We start from the raw sequence: 20,081 nt of genomic DNA on the forward strand, positions 1-20,081 counted from the left end.
CGCAAAAACAGCTTTCGTATCCCGCCCTGCCTCTGATTGTTTCACTCTGGGATCACAAACAAAGCCAGGGGCATTAAAATGGGGAAACGTTTAGGAAGAGCGTGCCATTCCTGAGGAGAGTGTACTTGCTGCCCTATCTAGACTTTCTGTCTCTGCTGCTGTTCACCTCTGGAGCAGCCTCATTCTCAATGTCTTTGCTGAGTAAAGCAAGTTGTCTCTCTCTCTCTTTCTTTCTCCACAGACTCGCTAAGAAGTCATGGTTTGGAAACTTCATTAACCTGGACAAAGAGGAACAAATATTCGTCGTCATTAGAGACAAGCCTCTGAGCTCTATCAAAGCAGACATTGTGCACGCCTTCCTCTCGGTGAGATCCTAACTATTTCTTCCTCTGAAACCAGTTTGTCTATATTTAGCATCGTTTTCAGCTATGAAGAGTCTAGCACCCCGCCGATGTGGGCTAACCAGGGCATGGGAGCACAGACACCAGGCCAAGGGAATAACAGCGTGCAGCTGGAGGAACACAGCAGGCCAGGCAGCATCAGAGGAGCAGGAAAGTTGACGTTTCGGGTCGGGTTTTCCTGAAGAAGAGAAGCCTCTCTGCTCCTATGATGCTGCTTGGCCTGCTGTGTTCATCCAGCCTTGCACCTTGTTGTCCCGACCTGAAACGTCAGCTTTTCCTGCTCTGATGCTGCCTGGTCTGCTGTGTTCCTCCGGCTCCACACTGTGTTACCTCTGATTGGCATCGGCAGTTCTTACTATCTCCAGGTCAAGGCAAGTTAGGGTTGGGGAGGTGTGTAGGTCAGAGTTCACTAACTGGGGCTCACAGTGCTCGGGCTGGGTTATTACTCCAGTTTTGCTGGTTTTTGCGTATGGGATTCTTTACATTTGTACCCAAAACCAGCAAAACTGGTGTAATATACAAAACACATGCAAGGACTGTGAGAAACACTACATAGGCCAAACTGGAAGAAAACTGATAATACAGATACACAACCACCAACTAGTCACCAAGAGACTAGCCTCGGGTGACTGTCTGTGTGGAGTTTGCACATTCTCACCGTGTCTGCGTGGGTTTCCTCCCACAGTCCAAAGATGTGCAGGCTAGATGGATTGGCCATGCTAAATTGCCCATAGTACCCAGGGATGTTTAGGTTAGGTGGGTTAGACATGGGAAATTAGGGGAATGAGTCTGGGTGGGATGCTCTTCAGAGGGGCGGTGTGGACTTGTTGGGCCGAACGGCCTGTTTCCACACTGTAGGGATTCTATGAATTCTCACTTGTCTCACGACACACGGACAACGAGAGACACAAATTCAACAGGGATAACACATCAATAATCGCACAAGCCAGAGACACATCAGGGAATTCCTGGAGGCCTGGTATTCTAACTGGAACTCCATCAAACACATTGAATCAGACCCTGTGTACAAACCACTGAGAAACAGAACTGGAAGTGGTACCAAACACCCCAACAAACTGAGGCATTTAAATAACAAGTGGGACAGAACACCGACACTTTACTGGAGGCGCACTGACGATGTTACCTAGTAGGATAATGAAACGTTTGCAACCAAACCCACCAGCTCAGTGAGCGAGTCAACAACCCCATCCACAACCTGAGCTACAAATCTTCTCAAACTTTCTGTGTTTCTATACATTGGCGTTTAGAAGTGTAAGGGGTGACTTGACTAAAACATACAAACTCCCGATGGGATATTGATAGGGTTGGATGTGGAGAGGATGTTTCCTCTCATGGGAGATTCTAAAACCAGGCTTCACTGTTTCAAAATAAGGAGTGGCTCATTTAAGACAAAGATGAGGAGTTTTTCTTTTATCTCTGAAGGGACAATGAGTCTTTGTTTCCAGCACCTTTTAAGGAAGAGATTACCAAAGACTGAATATTTTCAAGGCGGAGGTAGATAGGTGCTTGATAACGAGCTGAATAAATACCAGCGCTAGTGGGGAGTGTGGAGTTGAAGTTACAATAATGTTCCCTCTAAGCTGCATGTGCACCCGCTCTGATAAACAGGCTGTTGTGGATCACAACATTCATTTCCAGTTCCGGAATTCACCTGCTGTGCACAGATCTCCGGGGTCTGTGCAGAAGGATAGAAAATTCGAGGGAACGGTGGTTACAATCAGATGAGGCATGATCTCACTAATTGGTGGACTAGGTTCAAAGGTCTGAATGGCCTAGATTGTACCCTGGCTACTGTCTCCTAGAAATTCCACTGTTTCAAGCTGGGTGCAGAGTCTAACGATTCCACCCTGGTGTGTATGGGGTGCGGGAGGGGAGGTGATCTGTGTGGGTGTGCGCATGGGTGTGTATCTAGATGTGTCTGGGTGGGTGTGTATGTGTAGGGGTGTGTGTGGGATTGGGAGTATGGGTGGTAGTGTGTGTAGGTATTTGTGTATTTAGATGCAGATGTATGTATATGCGGGTCTGGGGGATGTGTGTGTGGATCTGGGAGTGTGTGGGTTTGGGGTTGTGTGTGAGGGGAATTGGGAGTGTGTGGTTGGGGTTGGGTATATGTGTGGGTGTGGGGGAATGTGGGTCTGGGGGTGTGTGCGGGGTGGTGGTGTGCATTTAGATGCGGGTGTGTGTATGTACAGGGGTGGTGGTGTGTGTAGGCATGTGCATGGGGGTCTGAGTATGTGTGTGTGTGGAGGGGTTTTGGGAGTGTATATGGGGGTGGGAGTGTGTCTGTGAGGGTGGGGAGGTGTGTGGGGTTGGGGTTGTGTATATGTGTGGGGATGGGGGAATGTGGGTCTGGGGGTGTGTGTGCAAGGTGGTGGTGTGTGTAGGCATGTGCGTGGGGGTCTGGGTGTGTGTGTGGATGGCTTTTGGGAGTGTATGTGAGGGTGGGTGTGTGGGGTGGTGGTAGGTGTGGTGGTGTGTACAAGTGGGTTAGATGTTGAGAGTATTGTGCTGTAGGGACACACTGACCTTGGGTTCCAAAGCCATCCTGTCCAACAGCAAGCTGTATCCCATCATCCACCAAATTCACTTCATTAAAGGAGGCTCCTCTTGACACTGTGATGATTACCAATGTTGTAGGATTGTGCAGGGATTGTGGAGTAACCTCTGGAGCATTATTGGAAGGAAACCCGGGAGAAAAGACAAAAGGGACATTAAAATATAATTGCTTTGTACATTTTCTTTGATCCCTCTTGTTTATGAATTCTGAAAGTATTGGAGATAAGAGATTCTTAATTGTGACTGTCAGCGATTATCTAATTGGATAAGAAAATGTGATTTTGCTTTCCGATTGGCTATATTGAGAGGATTGACATGCAGGACGACCAATGGTGTGAATGTAAGTGTAGGGTGATTGGAGGCAGGCAGTCATGTGATAGAACCCTCCAGGAATACCTGTAACTGCTGTTGGCATCTCTTTGATAGACCTGGAGTTCTGCTGTCTGACAGTGTTGAAAATATGGCTAACTTTGGGAGTTGCTGGGCAGAAGGTATCATAGAATAGTATCCCTACAGTGTGGAAACAGGCCCTTTGGCCCAACAAGTCCACACTGACCCTTGGAGCATCCCACCCAGACCCATCCCCCTATAACCCACTTAATCTACACATCCCTGGGCACTATGGGCAATTTAGCATGGCCAATCCACCTAGCCTGCATATCTTTGGACTGTGGGAGGAAACCCACGCAGACACGGGGAGAATGTGCAAACTCCACACAGACAGTCACCCGAGGGTGGAATCGAACCTGGGTCTCTGGCACAGTGAGGCAGCAGTGCTAACCACTGAGCCACCGTAATTTTCTGGGGTGGACAGTGCTGGCCTAATTAAGAGCACACAAAGCATTGGCCTTCCTGCATGTAAGAAGTAGCCACCTTTCAGTCTCAGGCCCAGGGAGTGTTTTTGGGTCCAGTGGGACCTTACTCCAATAAGAGGTGGACTGGGTCATTTGGTTGGTGTGGAGAAGGAATATAGGTTCCAATGACTTCTGCATTCCTCCAGATACCCAGTTTGAGTCACAGCGTCATCTCACAGACGAGTTTCCGTGCAGAGTACAAATCGGTCGGAGGTCCAACCGTCTTCCAAAAACCTGTGAAGTTCCAAGTGGATATCACATACGCAGAGGGGAGCGAAGCACAGAAAGAGAACGGAATTTATTCTGTCACGTTCACATTAATGTCAGGTGAGAGACTCTGCGGCATCTCCCAGGTAACGTCATTTGCTGAGAAATTCCAGTTAGGACTTTATTTTGTTCTGAGGAAGGGTTACCGGACCTGAAACGTTAACTCTGATTTCTCCATGACGTGGAGGTGCTGGTGTTGGGCTGGGGTGGATAAAGGTCAAAAATCACACGACACCAGGTTATAGTCCAACTGGTTTATTTGAAATCGCAAGCTTTCAGGTACTAGCGAAGGAGCGGCGCTCCGAAAGCTTGTGATTTCAAATAAACCTGGTGTTGTGTGACTTTTGACCTGATTTCTCTCCACAGATGCTGCCAGACCTGCTGAGCTTTTCCAGCAATAGCTGTTTTTGTTACTTTTTTTTGCTGTGTGCAGGAGACAGAATAGTGCTGTGAAAATATCTCAAGAAGAGTTTGGGGTTTTGGTGCAGATTTCCCCAGATTGATCCTGAGAGAGTTAAATTCTGAGGCGTTTTTGTTTCACTGGCAAGGACAGCATTTGTTGCCCATCCCTAAAAGTTCTTGACTTGTTAGAGAGCAGTTAGGAGTTGACCACGTTTACAGGGCACTGGAGACATATGTAGGCCAGACTGGGTAAGGACGGCAGGTTTTCTCCCATTAGTGAACCAGATGGGGTTTTTTTTTAAACAATAATTGTGTTGTCATGGTCACTGTTACTGAGACTAGCTTTATATTCCATGTTTATTCATCAACTTTAAATTCCATTAGCTGTTGCAGCGGGATTTGAACTCCTGTCCCAGAGCATTAGGTTGCGCCTCTGGATTCATGGTCTAGAGACATCTCCACTCTGGCACGGTTTCTTGCCCCCACCCGCACCTCATACAGGTATCAGCTTGCATTCCCTTGAGGGCAGATGAATGAGGAGTGATCTGGTTGAGGGGTTTTAGATATTAAACGAATGTAGATACAGCGAAACGATGTCAAAGGATCTTCAAGAAGCCCAGGTGACAGTTGGCAGCTGGAATATCTGGGAAGTTCCTCAAGAAACAGGGTTCCCTCAGAGGGAGATAGAAATGCACACCCGGAAAAGACCCTGGGCATCAGTTGGAACTTCCAGAGAAAATTGCCAACTGCATGGGAGTACATGGACAAGCTGGAGAAGAATTAGATTTTTTTGTCGCCTGTACAGAAGTACAGAAGTGCAGTGAAAAGTGTACAATGTCACCACAAATGGCAACATCTTAGGTGCAAGGTACCGAGGTAGAAAATCTTAGGTACTAAAGTAGATTAGTTACAAAAATAGAGAAATAAAGAAAACTGTTAAAAGTCCTACATGACAGTTCTTCGTCGTATGAATTAGGAAAATAAAGAAATAAATTTAAAAGGTAAATATTACAGTTCTTGTTTCCGTACTGTATGCACCAGGTCAGGTAGGAAATGCCTCACGACTCTGATGAAGAGTCATCTAGACTCGAAACGTTAGCTTGCTCTCTCTTCAAAGATGCCGCCTGGCCTGCAGCCTATTTTGTTTTCAGAGCAGACTCTGGCATCGGCAGTAATTAGCTCCGAGAAAGTGCAACCTCCCTTCCCCTACACCTGTAAAACATGAGTGAATTAAATGCAGCAGTTCCGGGGATTTCCGTTGAACTCCAGTCTCTGTCTCGCAAATGACCGGATTTACTTGAATCACAAATGGCCGCAGTCAGATTCGAACTTGTATCTGGTTGCTAGGCCGGGACCTTAATCACTGTCCATATGACATTCACAGCTAACAGGCTCTTTCTGTCCACCAGGGCCCAGTCGCAGGTTTAAGAGAGTTGTGGAAACGATCCAAGCACAGTTATTAAGTGCCCACGATCAACCCTTGGTTCAGGCACTTGCAGGTAGGTAATCCGTACCTTCACATTGTGTATGATCGTGCATGTTTGTGTATGAGTACTGTGCATAAACTGGCTGTTTTGGGAATGTGATCTGCAAAGGGACAGTTGGATATCAGTTGAAAAGACAGTTAGCAATGCTGGGAAAGGAGTGTCCTTAGTAACAGCGAGTTGCAGTGGCGTATGTTAGGCGTGTGTGCTGAACTGCTACAGATTTAGTCTGTCAGAGGGACAATGTCGTGTCCCAGCTGAGGAGTGGCAGAACAGAAACTGAGAACTGGCAGGAAGCATTGACACAGGGAGAACCTGATGATCCCAGCCTGTAGAATCCATGTTTAATTCAGTTGTGCCTGCCACATTAATGATATTAACGGGATTTCGGAGATTACAGGCATTGTCCAATGTACTGTCAGAACTGTGCCTGAGGAGTACACTCAAAACAGTTCAAAAGCTCCCCCAACTGAACCTGTAAAATGTCCCGGATGAGTTACACCTGTCCCGTTTCATGGTCATCCAGACAACCACATCTTGCATTTACGTAGCACCTGTGTGGTAGTAAACCTTCCCAGTATTCTTCAGGACCACTAGAACACCACCAAGCTGATAATAGGGCAGATGGTCAAAGGTTTGATCGAAGGAGCAGTTTTAAGCAGGCATATCTCCTGCCAATGCCCCTGAACAGGTACTGGGCACTGGAGATGTCATTGTTGTGCACCCATTGACCTGAGCTGGGAGTAGCTTGCACTCTGTTATTGCCCCTGCCTCACCACTCTGATGACCTTCACCCCGACTGTCCATGTGGCCACAAGCATGACCATTTCCTGGCTTCCCATTTTGTTCAGGGAGTGGGGTGGTGAGTGAGGAGATAGACGAGGCACTGAGGGCTCTTTCTGAGCGCTGTCCTTTGTGAATGGCTTTGTGAGTCACTTCAGGCACATGAGGCTGCCTTGATGTAATAAAAGCTGAAGGATGATATGATTACCCTTCGTCCTACAGCGCTGCTGGCTTTGACATGGCATGTGCATACTGTGACTGCATAGAGTGTGAGGGAGCTCTCCTCCCTACAGCTGCGGAGGAAACAAACATAGCTTTTAAGAAGCATCCCTGTGGAGGTAGGGGAGAAAGAGAGATGGAGAGTAATTCCAGAGTTCCAGGCACAGCCTCCAATGGTACAACAGTCAAAAACTGGGTAATAAATCACAAAAAGTTGGTTTGCAGGTGCAGCAGGTAATTAAGAAGGCAAATGGAATATTTTCCTTCATTGCTAGAGAAATGGAATTTTAAAAACAGGGTGGTTATGTTACAGCTGTATAGGGTGCTGGTGAGGCCACACCTGGAGTACTGGGTACAGTTTTGGTCTACTTACTTGAGAAAGAATGTACTGGCACTGGAGGGGGTGCTGAGGAGATTCGCTAGGTTAATTCTGGAGTTGAGAGGGTGGCTTATGAGGGATTGAGTAGAGTGGGACTATACTCTTTCGAATTTAGAAGATTGACGGGTATCTTACAGAAACATATACTATTACGAAGGGAGTAGATAAGATAGAAGCAGGGAGGTTGTTTCCACTGGCAGGTGAAACCAGAACTAGGGTCATAGCCTCAAAATAAGGGGGAGCAGGTTTAGGACTGAATTGAGGAGAAACTTCTTCACCCAAAGGGTTGTGAATCTGTGGAATTCCCTGCCCATGAAGCAGTTGAGGCTACTTTGTTGAATGTTTTTAAAGCAAAGATAAACTTTGGAACAGTAAAGGAGTTAAGGGTTATGGAGAGCAGGCAGGTAAGTGGAGCTGAGTCCATGAAAAGATCAGCCATGATCTTATTGAATGGCAGAGCAGGTTCGATGGGCCAGCTGGCCTACTCCTGCTCCTATTTATGTTCTTAGGAGGCCAGAACTAGAAGACATATCTTGGAGGAAAGGGGTTCTGGAGGAGATTACAGACAGATGGAGAAGGGGACAAAGAGGGATTTGAAGAAGAGCATGTTAATTCCAAAATCATGCTGTTTCTTAACTGGGAGCCTATGTCACTCTGGGGTCGTGGGTGAATGCAACTTGGTGTGTTAGGTAACAGGCAACAGTGAGTCTGAAGAAGGGTCACAAACAAAAACAGAAATTGCTGGAAAAGCTCAGAGGTAGTAAGAACTGCAGATGCTGGAGTCAGAGATAACACAGTGTGGAGCTGGACAAACACAGCAGGCCAGGCAGCATCAGAGGAGCAGGAAAGCTGATGTTTCGGGTTGGGACCCTTCTTCAGAAATGGGGAGGGGGAAGGGAATTTGGAAATAAATAGAGAGAGGATGGGTGGGGCTGGGGAAGGTAGATGGGATGGTGATGGACAACCTGTCCATCTTCTCTCCCATCTATCGGCTCCCTCCCCCCCCAACCTAATTGACCAACCCCACCACTCCCTCTGTGTACTCACCTATCACCATCCCACCTACATTCCCCAGCCCCACCCCTCCTCTCTATTTATTTCCCAGCTCCCTTTCCCCTCCCCAGTTCTGAAGAAGGGTCCCGACCCGAAACGTCAACTTTCCTGTTTCTCTGATGCTGCCTGGCCTGCTGTGTTCCTCCAGCTCCACACTGCGTTATTGCTGGAAAAGCAGCACCTGTGGAGAGAAATCAGAGTTAACATTACAGGTCGAGAGACCCTTCCTCAGAACCCAAAACATTAACTCTGCTTTCTCTCCACAGATGCTGCCAGACCTGCTGAGCTTTTCCAGCAATTTCTGTTTTTGTTTCAGATTTCCAGCATCCACAGTTCTTCATTTTATTACAGCAAAAGGAAAGGACCATGGTAGGGTGGAGAGCGAGAGATCTTAAATGGGACAAAATATAAAAGGAGTGACAGTGGGTAAAGAAGCAGCATGTCTGGATGAGGTGCAAATGGCAAGGCAGGAGCAGTCTGGATGCAAAGTGAAGAAGTAAAGAAACAAACAAAGAAAAAGCAAAACCAAACAAAATGGGGAGGAGTGGAGAGAGGATAGCATAGAATTTAAATTTTGAATGCAGTGCAAGTTCAGAATGCTGTAGAATGTCTGATTGGATAATGAGGTGTTCTTCCTGAAATTTGCATTGAGGTTCAATGGGTGGCATAGTGACTCAGTGGTTACCACCGCTGCCTTACAGCACTAAGGACCCACGTTTGATTCCACCCTCGAGCGACCATCTGTGTGGAGTTTGCGTGTTCTCCCCATGTCTGTGTGAGTTTCCTCCAGGTGCTCTGGTTTCCTCCCACAGTCCAAAGATTCAGTTTAGGTGGATTGGCCATGGGAAATTGGCCTGTAGTGTCCAGGGATGTGCAGGTTGGGTGGGTTAGCCACGGTAGGAGAGTGGGTCTGGTTGGGATGCTGTTTGGAGGGTTGGTGTGGACTCGATGGGCCAAATAGTCTACTTCCACACCGTAGGGATTCTGTGATTCACTGGAACTAAAAGCAGGTCATGGACAGAAAGGTTAGAGTGGGAGGAATGTGGAGAGTTGAAATGACAGCCAATCTTATCTTGCCATTTTACTTTTTACTTTTTCTCTCTCTCTCTCTCTGCCTGTTTTTGTTTTAAAAGATGAAAAAAATGGCCAAGTTAGTCATCCTTCAGGAACTCCAATCCGAGGGGCCCAAAGCATGCCCAGAGCGTGGAACGATTCAGAGTCTGTGGAGCATTTCAAACGAGGTGACTCCAAACATTCATCCTCCTTGAAAGAGAAACCCAAGCTTTTATCTTCCAATGGCACACAAAGTCAACCGTAAAAAAAAGGGAAAAAAAAAGAAAAAAAACTTTTGGAAAATGAGGCATCTCACACAATGTTTGTGAGGATGTAAATACCTTTAAACATGAAGGAAAAATGGAACTGAATACGACCTCTATAGTCCCATTTCATTTTATTATTTAAAGATTTAAGGGCCGTGACCTGAGGTTCAGGCTTCTGCCTTCTGAGTTAATTTACCCATGATGCTCATATTTGCTTCAGGAAATCGTGGGACCTATTTCCACAGTAACTGTATTCAACCCAGTATATCAACGGGGACTGATGGTTTCAAGGCTTTATGCCTCTACAAAACATACTCCATGCAAACTCCATGCACCTTCCCACTGGAAGACGGGAATGTGGGTTGCGAGGGAAAACCGCTTACCACTCAGATCCAAAGCGGATCCAGCCAGGAAACTTAGCGGAATCCTTGTCCAATTTGCATCCAGCACTTTGTAGCCTTGTGGATCGGATCGGTTCAGATAACAGTCAAAGGAAAAGCGAGTAGTTTTACACCGTTATTTCCCACTTTATTGTCGACACAGCAGGCTGCTAGAACTAGTCCTGTTTTATGCACCTATCGCCCACACGAGAGACTTATATGACCCAGCACAACCGAAGCACAAACTGTCGTTCAATACTATTATTAATTCAACGGCTTTGAAAGTTCAAGTAAAAATTCTTGTTTGAAAACTCATGAAACACTTCAACGGTTAACCGCCTTCTCCATCCTGGCTTTGGGCCACTGATTGTGGAGAAACTCACTCCCAGAATGTTGTGTTTACGTCGTTGTCCAGGGGCGACTTTACTTTCTGCTCTGCTTCTGCCACAATTGTGGACAAGCTTCCCATTACAAATGAACCTGGGATGCCTCCATTATTTATAATACAGCGATGGGTATGTCCTGCAGCTCAGCATTCCGAATGTCTTTAGAATACATACTGTTTATATTGGAACATTGGGCCTCATCTCTGACCTCTTTGTGTTCTAGACCAGAATGTAAGATATGGTGACGAATCACAGGAATTGGGGCTAGAAATGAGTTTGGCTCTGGTGCAGTGCTTAGGATCAGGAGGTGGCCATTCATTTAGATTGTCTCTTCAAAACGTGGGAGCTCCAGGAAGTTATTTTCAACCTGTTCAACACACAGGGGTTAGAACTGGACTGAGAGAAATTGACAGGGATGAGCTAGAGATCAAGACAGGTAAAGGTAAGGGGATTGATTTTAACTCTTGCCCTGTGGCAGGGAACAGGTAGCATCATGTTGGATTTACACTATGACTAATCTTCTTTCAAGACGGGAATTATAAAAATCCAGGCAAAATTGTTAAATGTATCAGCCAAGAGATGCAGAGGTCACCTTCCATTGAGTTAGAAGCAAGAACTTTAATATACAGTCACTTGGTCATAAAGAACTTGTCAAAAAAGGAGACATTTTGCCAAAGCCTTTCATCATGCACTCAGTACATAGCAAAAATGCCAAATTTCAAACGATGGCAACAATTTATAGTGCAGGTAAAAAGATGGCTGATTGGTTGGCAAGTTGACTCTGATTGGCTGGGGCACTGCCCCATGGAGAAAGTAGCCAAAAGCAAGCTCCAGGGTAATTCAGAAAAAGTACAAGACTTGAACCGTGTATGAATAGGTCACTTTGGAAGAAGGAAGAGATTGAAGACTTGCATCTTTTCTAAATTACCCAGGACCTGTTAGGTTCTTGATGCTTTCACCCTGGCTTTGCATGGGCCAATCAGTTTGCTTTCTTGTCATTTTAATTTGAAATTTGGCATTCAGATTTTTGCCCTGATGAGTGCAAGATGAAAAGCATTAGCAATGTATGTCTTTCCAGCTTTAACATAAGCAAGTACAAAATCTCTACCTTTTGGGCACCTATATATTGCTGCTTCAATAGTTGCGGATTATGAGAGCCCAACACAAGGTCTGCTGGTAATTTTCTAAAGTGTCCCTGCCTTACTGAAGCCTCAGTCATGAAGTCAATCACCGACCATTCCTCTCCTCAATCTGATACCAATTCAGTTGTAAAGCAAGATTACAGGCTAGCTACCAAAAACATTTTTATCCCCTTACTAGCATTCCTGAGCCAATGACTATACCCAGGTTACTGAAATTGACCAGCAATTTGTGATTGTTAGGACAGAGAATGTTGGGATGTGGTGAAGGAAGGCAGTCTGCTACACTACTCAAATCACAAGACTGTCCCAACATTAGGGCTGGTATGTGTACTTGACCTGGTAAATTTTCAGCTGAAAACTGAAAGCTGTCCACAAAAAAAAAAACACTTATCTTTAAATGAGGGAGACCATTTGGCCATCAAGCTAATTATCCCACAGCAACCCTCCCTGTTACGGTCACCTTGTGAATATCTGGCCTCCTGAACAGACCATCTCTTTCAGATTGTGCAAAGGGCTAACATCTTGAGCCTCAACCTATTTTTCACAAAGCAAAAGAAAAGCAGCCTCTCTACCTCTTGTGTTTTGCCTCCTGTTGGCAGAGCTTGTGGAAAATGGCTGAGAAAAATCAAAGGAAAGTATCAAAATATAGTTGCTTGGTAATACAAAACTCGGATAGTGTGGAATGGAAAGTTGTGTTGTTGAAGCTATCTATCTTGCACTTATCAGGAGTGACACAAGAATACCAAATTTCAAAGGGAGCAACCATTTCTACTGAATGAAAAGAAAAGGGACCTAATAGGCCACGGCATGTCATGGAAAAGCTTTTGCAGCTTGCCTCCTCTTCAAGCAACCATCAACATAGTTTATAGAAACAGTGAGCCTCTCTCATTATTCCCCTTGATGAGGTGAACAGGGAGAAGGGCTGTAGTGCAGGTTCAGACTCTAGGCTGGATAGACAAAGCCTTCATGCTGTCCTGTGTGTTTCTACTACCAATATTTCTTTCCTAGCCCCTTTCCTGATCATAGTTCCTGTATGTTGAACTCCTGTATGTACACAATGTCCAAGTGTTTGTGTGTATTTTTTTATGTTGATAATATGCAGTAAAGCTGAATGTACTGTACATCCAGTCCACAGATTATCTCTCAGTACAGAACTCGAAGAATTCAAGTTTGCTATGAACGATTGCAAAAGCAGCAGGATGTTTACGTGCAAGGTGGGGTTTTTCCTCCCCAGTCGCCACATCTTTTATTTGATGCCATCGATATAGTACTTCCTCATCAACTGAACAAACTTGTAAATTTGTATATGAATTTAGTGGGCTAGTTTAAATTAACAAATAAAAGTCATATACGAGAAATAAGTCAGTCTTTCAGTTAGTTTTTTTTAATCATAGAAACTGCAAATTTCAACAAAATATGCAAAGTCTGACATTGCTATGGCAAAATCTCTGAAAGGAGACCACATGCACCTTTGTTCTTGCACCATGACACTAGATATAGCCAACACAGACCGGAAGATCCCAGATTTGTTCCTTAGCTTGAGCAAAGTTGGGTTGTTTCAATGGGCTGTTACCATTGCCCCCACCCACCACTGGGTCTTTTGGGAAAATCTGGAGTCAAAAATGTTGTGTGTGCTTGTGAGAGATGAGCACAGCTGAACCCAACTGTCAACAATAGCCCAACTCTGCTGTCTAGATGTACACTTTTTAAAAGATCCATTGACCAAACGAAGCGCAAGGGGACTGACATCTGTAAAATAATGGCATATTCAGGAGGAAAGGTGGACTAAGATTTGTTTTGCTTCTTGCCAGAAAAGTGCAACTATTAAGCAAGTATCCTTCATACAGAAGGATAGTTGCATTCAAAACATGAAAAAAAAAGTGAACAAATCTCCTGTGATTTTGTAGCCATGAATTAGATGATTCCTCATAAAGTGCAAGCAGCATTAGATGATTTTCTACTGTAACCCTTTATCGTGATAATGTCAGTCATTAAGTATTATGCAAGCATATATATAGAATTAGAAGTTTTAAAATATGAAAGCTGAAAAAATGTCAGAAACCAAACACAATATTAAAGTTATTCTTTTTATTTTTCAGTTTTCTTGTGAGATGCAATGTATGATCTTAAGAGTTATATTACATCCAGTATTGATAGACTACCTTGGGCTTTCTGTAAATTAACAGCTCATCGTAGCAACAAGCTAGCACCATCAGTGCAGTTATGGGTTGAAGCCAAAGCATGCCTTTTGATCTGGCGCTGTCTCTGTGTAAGTTTCCTGTCAGCAAGTGTTCGAGCGCACTCACAGTGGAGGACTCCACACTATCAATTCACACTCATCTCAAGCCCATCTCAAGGCCTCCTAACAAGGGTGATAAAAATCTAAAAGTCTACAAGCTATCAAATCAAATCATATCATATGCAAGACAACTGGGGTGGAATTTGCCTTGGTGTATCATTTCAATGCATCATACCTGGCAATATCTTAGGCATCCTCATCACAAGCTCAGAAGAAGCAAAGATTATTCAAGTTCAGAGATGAGATGATGCAAAAAGAAATCATTGCCAATACTCTTCCATCACTCCAGCCATTGAGATCGAGAAACAGTCTTCCCTGCAGTAAAACCAACCCCTTTTGCTTTCTTTGGAATGAGGTAAGTTCCACCTTGTAATCACACCAAATGACTAAGCTCATACCCTAAAAGTCAAGCAGTCGCGTTCCAGTCCACTAGCCTAGGAGTGAACCTTCTACAAAGTATACACATCTGCTCAATAATCGGATTTTTAAAAAAAAAACCACTACCTATGCCACCCCAAAAAGAATGTCATAGCTTCAGAGAGAGAGAGACTGGCTTCATTGTCACTCAAACATATCAGCGCAGTCCAATATAACCTTCGACCCTGATATGTACATGTAACTAATGCATTTCAGCACTCCTGTTACTTGGTCAACAACACCCAGTGAGTTCTGTCACCAATCGTTTCTACACATTCCTGTCTCAAGATATTTGCATACAAAAAAAAATCAAAAACAGTAATATGGAAGTCCTGCACTTAATAACACAATGTACAGTGGATACATTAGGGAGTGATAAATCTGGCTGTTAAAAAAAACTCTGTGGCATCAGGCAATATAACTCATTCATAGTTGCAACTCTCATGAATTCAGACCAGAGATGCCTCCTTGGTTTGCAAAGCCCTCACTCCCAATCAGACAGGCACAGTTTCTATAAATGACACGAGACATGTCATATTTCTAACTATTCAGTCCCTCCACCACATACATAAAATAATTTGGCATTGTAGCTACCGAAACTGCAAATCTTACAGTTCCTCTCCTCTCCAAATTGTCTCCTTGAGCTTGCCACTGTCTCACATTAGGACAAGGATCACATGGGTGATGCTCAATTACATGTGTCCTGAGCCAATCTTTGTAGGCTTGCAAGATCCAGAGATCCTGCATAGGGTTGGTCTCTTGGGCATAACAGGATTAAAATCAGTATCGTTATCCCTGACTCTAGACCCACATCATCCTGAACCTGCAATGCCCACCAATTCCTGAATTATGGTTTGCTCACAAAATAGTGCTCAGCAGAGAGACGGAGAGTCCTGTAGGGTAAACATGCCAAATTTGACCCCACAAATTGAATATGCATTTAAATGGAGAAGTACAATGGTGCTATCTGGTGCTCCAAGCCACCAGCTAGTCAGTCTAAGCAGTGTTGATACAGCCTATGTTCTGCTCCAGTTAACAAAAGGAACACAAACTGCCAAAAATAAATAATATTTGCACCTGACAGTAGAAACAAAAAAAATCAAATCCACTAATCATTGGTAAAACTTTTAAATATTTTATAACTTTTGCACAGACCACCTAACTGTGATGTAAATCAGCAAAAAGTTAACAAAAGCAATAGATTAATAAATGCATTGAAGTACATTGCCTTGTTACGGTCATTAAAAATTAGACCTAGAAACCCTGGCACCTCATAAACTCAGTCAACTTCAGATTCACTGACAGATTGTGTCAATTACGCCACCTAATCTGACTAGTATTCCCCCCCCATCCCCTACCTCCTTTAGAACCCAGTGGCCTTCACTGTAAAATTCAAGTAAAGTTGTGTACCAGCTATGCTCTAAAATCCAAAACAGAGGTAGCTGACATCAGAACTGATTTGCTAATGGTCAAAGGTGCTCATTTCCAACCAATCCTTCCTTTCCTGGAAGAATTGGTCCTGACTGGGCTATAGTCCTACTCATACTGTGCTGGAGAATGAAAAAAAAAGCACTCAAATTATAGCCATTGAAAAGAAAACTTTCAAAGTGCATATCTGACAAAAAAAAAATCCATAGGCACTTGAGTTATTGCTAGCAGGCAAAAACTAGATATTTTACTAACTCTGCTTTCCACAATTGATCTTCAGCCACTAACTAACAAAGAAATGGAACATCTCTCGAAGATGTTATAATGGTGAAAGGAGAAAATAAATGGGACCTCATTAGAGGTCACACTAACCAGTCACTACAAATAAAGATTCTTAAATTGGCTTCAGAATTAAAAATCTCAGAAAAATACAGGACAAATGCCAAGATCTTGAGGAAACCTCACATGACCCAATGTTTCTTTAATGTCAGAAGTTTCATGGTATCTCAGGAGGAAAACACTGGCAGGCCAGTGGATGTGTTTTATTCAGTTAGTCTTGTGGTCATATCCCAATATAGAAGATTAAAAATATTAATGGAGCAGTGAAAAAGGGAGAAGAGCCACAGTCTAAATGGTTTCACAACTTAGACCACTGTTTTCCATTAATCACATTTCCTACCATCTTCCAAACTATACAATCTCGTTGCTACCAGAAGAGAGAGTGAGCTAGAACTTTCATCTGTGATGCTGTTTTCATCCTACCATACTAAAACTTAAATTGGCTCCAAAAGGCAAGGCGCAGTAAAACTCAGATAAATAACAAGATGATTTAAACCCATAGGCACAAGGTGGTGATTCACATCCACAATTCTAACATCATCTGTGGAAATATTTTCACCTACCCTACCACACCAAGTCAGTAGTGTAATACATTAATGCTGAAATTAAAGAATTAGAATTTATAGTAGTCTTCATCCCACCCCATGAACACGGACTATAGTGCAAACGAGCCCTAATTCGATCCTGCCTAGTAATCGTGCTCTGTGGAAAATGGAGAAATGCCATATTGGTGTAGTTTTTCCCAAGGCTGGGCTGAAGCACGTTATTAAAACAGGAGAGCGGGGACATTACTCTGCAACAAGTACATGCTATTATCGTGTACCCTGAGCTGACAATGGAAAGTGTTCTGTTCCCCAGCATGGGTTCCTTTCATCTAGTGAGCAGAAAAACCCAATGCCTGCATGAGTCAAATATTTACCACTTTTATGGAACATTCAATTGCCATGGGTGCTTTTCTCCCTCCAGGTCATGTGAGCTCAGGGCTACTTCTAAGCTCACCAATAACTCAAAGAATGCATGCAAGATATAAAACAAATTGCAGGCCATGAAGGAACATCTGGCCCACTAAGATCATTAAATGTGGGTTATTTTCAATAAAGCCGATTTGTTGGCACCAACTAATGATATAACTAGAAAAAGGGGAGCAGTGGAGAAAGGAGAAAGGAGCAACAGGCCCTGTAAAGCAAAAACCATCTCTAGCTTGTTTACAAGTATACTTCAGTAATTGTCAACAAATAAAAGCAATAAAAAACCTACATGTATACTACAGAAGCTTTTATCTGTTCTATCCCGTCAGTCATAAAGGTATTTCACGAAGGAACTTTCTGATCTCATTGCTCTACCTGCACAATTGTGGTATTCAGGGCACTGGCCATGACAAACTAGAGAGTGGTAAGGGAGGACCTAAATGGATACTTCAGGCATGTCAATGTGTAGTGTCAGTTATTTCATGAACACTAACAGATCCATAACTGGCAGCAAGCAAGTTATGGGAATCTTCTGCAGAAGTGAAAAAACTCATGACTTGCCATTACTGGGGATCTGGAGTCGGTGGGCTTGGGGGTTGGGGGAGCAAACTGACACAATGTCATTACATAAAAGTTGATAGTCAGTGAGGCTCTCAGAAAAGATTACTGCTGTATGGGTAGGGGGTTCAACACAGTCACCACTTTGGGCCACTTGGTATCACTGATTTGTTGGTCACATATTTCTTCAACGTTGCCATGGGCAACATGATTCCTTAAGTTATTATTCTTTCCACTAAAGAAAATATTTCTAATATCCATGATATGCACGGGCTGCCTGGTTCATCTGTGGTTCACGTGGTTCTGGGGCTGCGGTGTGCCACAGAGGAGAACATCTGTTAAGTCCCTCATCACAGCCGTTTCCTTGGGGTCGATGAGATTAAACTCCCTGACAAAGATCAGAAAGTGCGTGTACACGGTATTGAGATGTGGATACAGTTCAAGGGCCACAACTTCCTTGAAGTGAGCATAGTAGATATGAGCAAGAACATGGAAGAGGTAGCGGCAGATCTTCTGGACTAGTGATTCAAAGGTACTCGGGAAGTCTTTACCTGTTGATAAAATGGGAGATCAGTCAACTTCGCAAGAGCAATGACTCTATGTATACCTGGACAATAATAAGCATGGACACAAAACAGATTAATGACAGGGGTGAGAATTTTCAAAATTTTGTCCAGCATTCAATTGTTGTATGAGGAAGAAAACAACGTAGAATTTATCCTCTTTTCAGTCGATGTGAACAAATAGTAGCTTCAGCTGGTTAAAACAGTAAATTTTGGACTTCTCATAAGTCACTGATCCAACATCAGTAACTGAGGTTAATCATTACAAAGGTCACTAATACACCATGTATGTCTAGGTTCAGACAGATTGTTATAGTATTCATTTGCCAAGTAATCATTTTGGGAATGAAAGTCAGAGAGTAAAAGTCAAATTTGCACCAATTCGTTTACAAAGATTGTAGGTTTGTGTAAGCAGACTTGTTTGCAACAGGCAGATATCTTGTCACACACGCCAAACATTTCTTAAATACATTTGAAAAACTCACCATACTTGGTAGGGAAAATTTCCTCATCAGTCAATAGTTTTTGGATGTGCGTCATCACTAGGTCAACGTACTGTGGTGCAGTACACTTTATTTTCTTCCCTCGTTCATCTATCCAAAAGTATTGACTGCAACAATCAAACAGATTATAGGAGACAGGATAAGCAACATGGAATCTTACAACATATCTGTGTGGCCAAGATCTCTGACGATCTGCAATCTACTCAACAATAAAGGCCATTGAAACAAACTCTATCCTATCCAATCCCAGCATATTTAGGAACACAGGAGAGTAGCCCATTCAGTCCCTGGAGCCTGTTCCAATACATGGAATGAGCAGATTGCCTTATAAGGAAAAGTTAGACAGGCAGACCCATATCTTCTAGCCTTTAGAAGAGCCAGAGGTGATTTAATTGAAACATACAAGAATCCTGAGGGGATTTGACTGGTTGGATGTCAAAAGGATACATCCTCTTGTGGGAGAATCTAGAATGAAGGATTTAAACTGGGGTCAAAAATAAAGGATTGCCCATTTGAGATAGTGAGGAAACATTTTTTCCCTCAGACGGTTGTGAGTCTTTGCAATTCTCTTCCTCAAAAGGCAGTGGATGCCAAATTTTTAAACATTTTTAAGATGGAGGTCGACTGATTCTCAATTACCGAGGAGATGAAAGATTATCAGGGATATGCAAGAATGTAGCGTTAAGGTCAAAATCAGATCAACCATGAACTTACTGAATGGTAGGGTAGGCTTGAAGTGCCGAGAGGCCTACTCCTGTTCTTGATTGTACAATCCATCCACTTGATCAAATCAGAGCTCATCTGTACCTTGACTACATTTAGCTGCATTCGGTCTAAATCTTTTGATACCCCTAGCTAGTAAAGAACTGCCAACTGTACTCTTGAAACATTTCTAATAACCCAGCATCCACAAATATTTGGGGGAAATGAGAATTTCCAATTCTTTCCGCACAGAATTTAATTGTACATCATTAATGACTAGACAGATGAAAAGGTGCTGCATTGGCCTTATTCCCATTTGGATTAACAGAATAAATTTGTTATGCTTGCAGGACTATTTAATTCTTGAGGTCAGTCAAGGCTATTTCAATTGACTGGACAGCTGGTTTGTGATGCATGTGTTCAATTCCCGTCTTGGCTGAGGTTCTTTCACTATATACTCGAATCCAACTCTGTGATGCCACCACCAAACTCGACAATAAAATCTCACAAACTGAGTGCTGTTCTCCAAGCATAATCTTTTCACCTCTGGGATCTCCCTCCTCTCTGTGAGCTTTATGTGAAATGAGTTGGGTAAACTAAACCTTATCGATTGATTTTTCCCTTTAATTCTCTCATTCTTTATGTGGAAATGGATCTG

At 43.5% G+C, this 20,081-nt stretch overlaps 2 protein-coding genes across 3 annotated transcripts in view; one reads left to right on the forward strand and one right to left on the reverse strand.

Annotated features, from left to right (window-relative positions):
• LOC109918203 (serine/threonine-protein kinase BRSK2-like) overlaps window positions 1-13,007 on the forward strand; it is a 16,277-nt gene extending 3,270 nt beyond the window's left edge. Inside the window, exons 2-5 of the mRNA XM_048617361.1 lie at window positions 242-365; window positions 3,979-4,159; window positions 5,911-6,000; window positions 9,553-13,007. Coding sequence (XP_048473318.1) covers window positions 242-365; window positions 3,979-4,159; window positions 5,911-6,000; window positions 9,553-9,737 — 580 coding nt within the window. The 3' untranslated portion in view covers window positions 9,738-13,007. The remainder of the gene's footprint in view (window positions 1-241; window positions 366-3,978; window positions 4,160-5,910; window positions 6,001-9,552) is intronic.
• Window position 13,008: 1 nt separating this feature from the next.
• Window positions 13,009-20,081, reverse strand: part of LOC109918202 (MOB kinase activator 2-like) — a 49,886-nt gene continuing 42,813 nt past the window's right edge. For both annotated transcript variants that reach the window (XM_020518102.2, XM_020518100.2), the window contains exons 4-5: window positions 18,704-18,828; window positions 13,009-18,206 (exon numbers count right to left, since the gene is read on the reverse strand). In XM_020518102.2, coding sequence (XP_020373691.1) covers window positions 17,938-18,206; window positions 18,704-18,828 — 394 coding nt within the window. In that variant the 3' untranslated portion in view covers window positions 13,009-17,937. The remainder of the gene's footprint in view (window positions 18,207-18,703; window positions 18,829-20,081) is intronic.

The sequence above is a fragment of the Rhincodon typus genome, chromosome 37 (assembly GCF_021869965.1).
Source record: "Rhincodon typus isolate 14 chromosome 37, sRhiTyp1.1, whole genome shotgun sequence".
NCBI classification, from domain to species: domain Eukaryota; kingdom Metazoa; phylum Chordata; class Chondrichthyes; order Orectolobiformes; family Rhincodontidae; genus Rhincodon; species Rhincodon typus.